The sequence below is a fragment of the Cebus imitator genome, unplaced genomic scaffold (genome assembly GCF_001604975.1).
Source record: "Cebus imitator isolate Cc_AM_T3 unplaced genomic scaffold, Cebus_imitator-1.0 Scaffold1051, whole genome shotgun sequence".
NCBI classification, from domain to species: domain Eukaryota; kingdom Metazoa; phylum Chordata; class Mammalia; order Primates; family Cebidae; genus Cebus; species Cebus imitator.
In genome coordinates this window covers 67277-69671 of record NW_016108366.1, presented here as the reverse complement: position 1 = coordinate 69671, position 2395 = coordinate 67277, and the positions used below count along the sequence as shown (strand labels likewise).

General features: G+C 42.5%; 1 gene segment (V, D, J or C); it reads left to right on the top strand.

Annotated features, from left to right (window-relative positions):
- Window positions 1-1230: 1230 nt before the first annotated feature.
- Window positions 1231-1790, top strand: LOC119469935. The segment is given in 2 exon segments: window positions 1231-1352; window positions 1456-1790. Coding segments are annotated over 2 exon segments (381 nt in total).
- The last annotated feature ends 605 nt before the right edge of the window (window positions 1791-2395 follow it).

The window sequence follows — 2395 nt, the reverse complement described above, 5'->3', positions numbered from 1 at the left end:
CACACAACCATGTGTTTTCAAGCAAAAGACACAGTGTGGGGGACACTGGTGTGAACCCAGACACACACCTTCCTGTGGGGGTTCACAGGACAGCAGGGGGTGCTGAAACAGAAGCTGAAACTCAGAAACCAGCAGGGAAACCCAGGGGGCACTTGGCACCACGTGGGGGCTCAAGACCATTGTGGGGCTCGGTGGTCAGTCAGGCTCAAGGCTCAGCATCAGGGCAGGTGAGGCAGGCAGGGAAAGGCACTGGTGATGGGGTTTTGTGGCATCTTCTCATTCCACCACTAGACACCCTCCACTACATCTACTCTAATGGGTATGAGTGTTTACGTGTTTGGAAACTAATATTTATATTATAAATATATAGCCATACGAGAGTGCATCAAGCTACCCTCTTCAACTTACGTGGACCCTGTTCATTAGGAATAAGTTCCTGTATTTGAAGATTTCATAAGTTAAAGATGATGTAGAAACACTTTCTTTTTCAATCTCCTTTCCTCACTCTTACTTTCTTTCTTTCACATACACTGATAAATACGCAGGGTGCTATAACTTCAATTACATGATGAATTTTAAAGAAAACAGATTCATTTGCAGCTTGACCAGTTTAGCTGTTGTTCATGTTGTTGTAAGATTAAGGACATGTTTCTCAGCTGTGTAGTCCTCTAAGCTGAGCAGCAGCTTTGTCTGAAATACACAGAAACTGAAAATAATCAAAATATTAATCAGCAGTTTTATCAGTAAACAAATTTTGGGAAAGTCATATATTGGCATAGTACCCACTACTACAATTAAATAATGTTGGATACAATCAACAGCATGGTTAAATTCACAAGTACTTACGACAGGTATAATGAGCCAAAGCACATACATATAATTCAATTTTATAAACTGTACAAATTGAATATTTATTGCAAATTACATCACAAAGATCCCAAACTGACTTCTCGGATGTGAACTCTTAGACATGTGACATGGCTCTTCCACACTTGGGGGCTGACATTCACATGTGTAAATGTAGGAAAATTTGACTCCCACAGAACATACTTCTTGTGCATCTAAAAGTAGAAATGCTAGTGAGAATTATTTGTGAAGTATAATCACTCACATCCACTCTGGGATACAGCTCCTCTGGGCATCCCTTCTAGAACTCGGTATATAGGAGGAGACATGCAAATAGGGTCTGCCCTATGCTGATGAAAACCAGCCCAGCCCTGACCCTGCAGCTGTGGCAGAAGAGCCCAGCTCCGGGATTCCCAGGTGTTTCCATTCGTTGATCAGCACTGAACACAGAGGACTCACCATGGAGTCTGGGCTGAGCTGGGTCTTCCTTGTTGCTATTTTAAAAGGTGATTTATGGAGAACTAGAGATACTGAGTGTGTGTGGACATGAGTGAGGGGAACAGCGGGTATGTGTGGCAGTTAATGACAAGGGTGTCTCTGTGTTTGCAGGTGTCCAGTGTGAGGTGCAGCTGGTGGAGTCTGGGGGAGGCTTGGTCCAGCCTGGGGGGTCCCTGAGACTCTCCTGTGCGGCCTCTGGATTCACCTTCAGCAGCTACTACATGCACTGGGTCCGCCAGGCTCCGGGGAAGGGGCTGGAGTGGGTAGGTTTAATTAGAACCAAAGCCAATGGTGGGACAGCAGAATACGCCGCGTCTGTGAAAGGCCGATTCACCATCTCGAGAGATGATTCAAAGAACTCGCTGTATCTGCAAATGAGCAGCCTGAGAGCCGAGGACACGGCCGTGTATTACTGTGCGAGACACAGTGAGGGGAGGCCCGCGTGAGCCCGGACACAAACCTCCTGCGGGGGCGCGCGGGGCCACCAGGGGGCACGCGGGACCACTGAGGACGGGGCAGGTCCCAGGAGCAGGTGCAGGGCGAGGTTTCCTTTCTCAGACGCAAGAAGTGGATTTCTTTTTGCAAGTCTCTGGAGTCCTATAAGTTTACAGTATTTTATTATTTTTAGTTATAATAGATTTATAATATACATATATAATATTTTCATGGATGTTTGTGTTTTTGTAATTTTAAAATTTTTATGTAGGGGTATTTTTAAAGATATATGCGTTCAAGAAATAATTCTTCCCAGTTATTTGCACTTATTCTTCTAGACCTTTATTAACATCTGTCGATAACAGCAACTACATAGCTATAGGGACATTAATTTAAATCTATAGACATATATGCAAATACACAAACCTACACATACATGTGTAGTAAGTTATATTTAACATTATAATTGAACAATTCTAAAATATGTCCTAAAGAATTAAACTTAATGATAAACTAAATATAAATTATTAGAGTTATCTATAGTTGATTTCAATGATTCTCTATGGTTTACATAAATTGATGTCTATTTGTAAGCTTAAATATAATGTATTGGTCA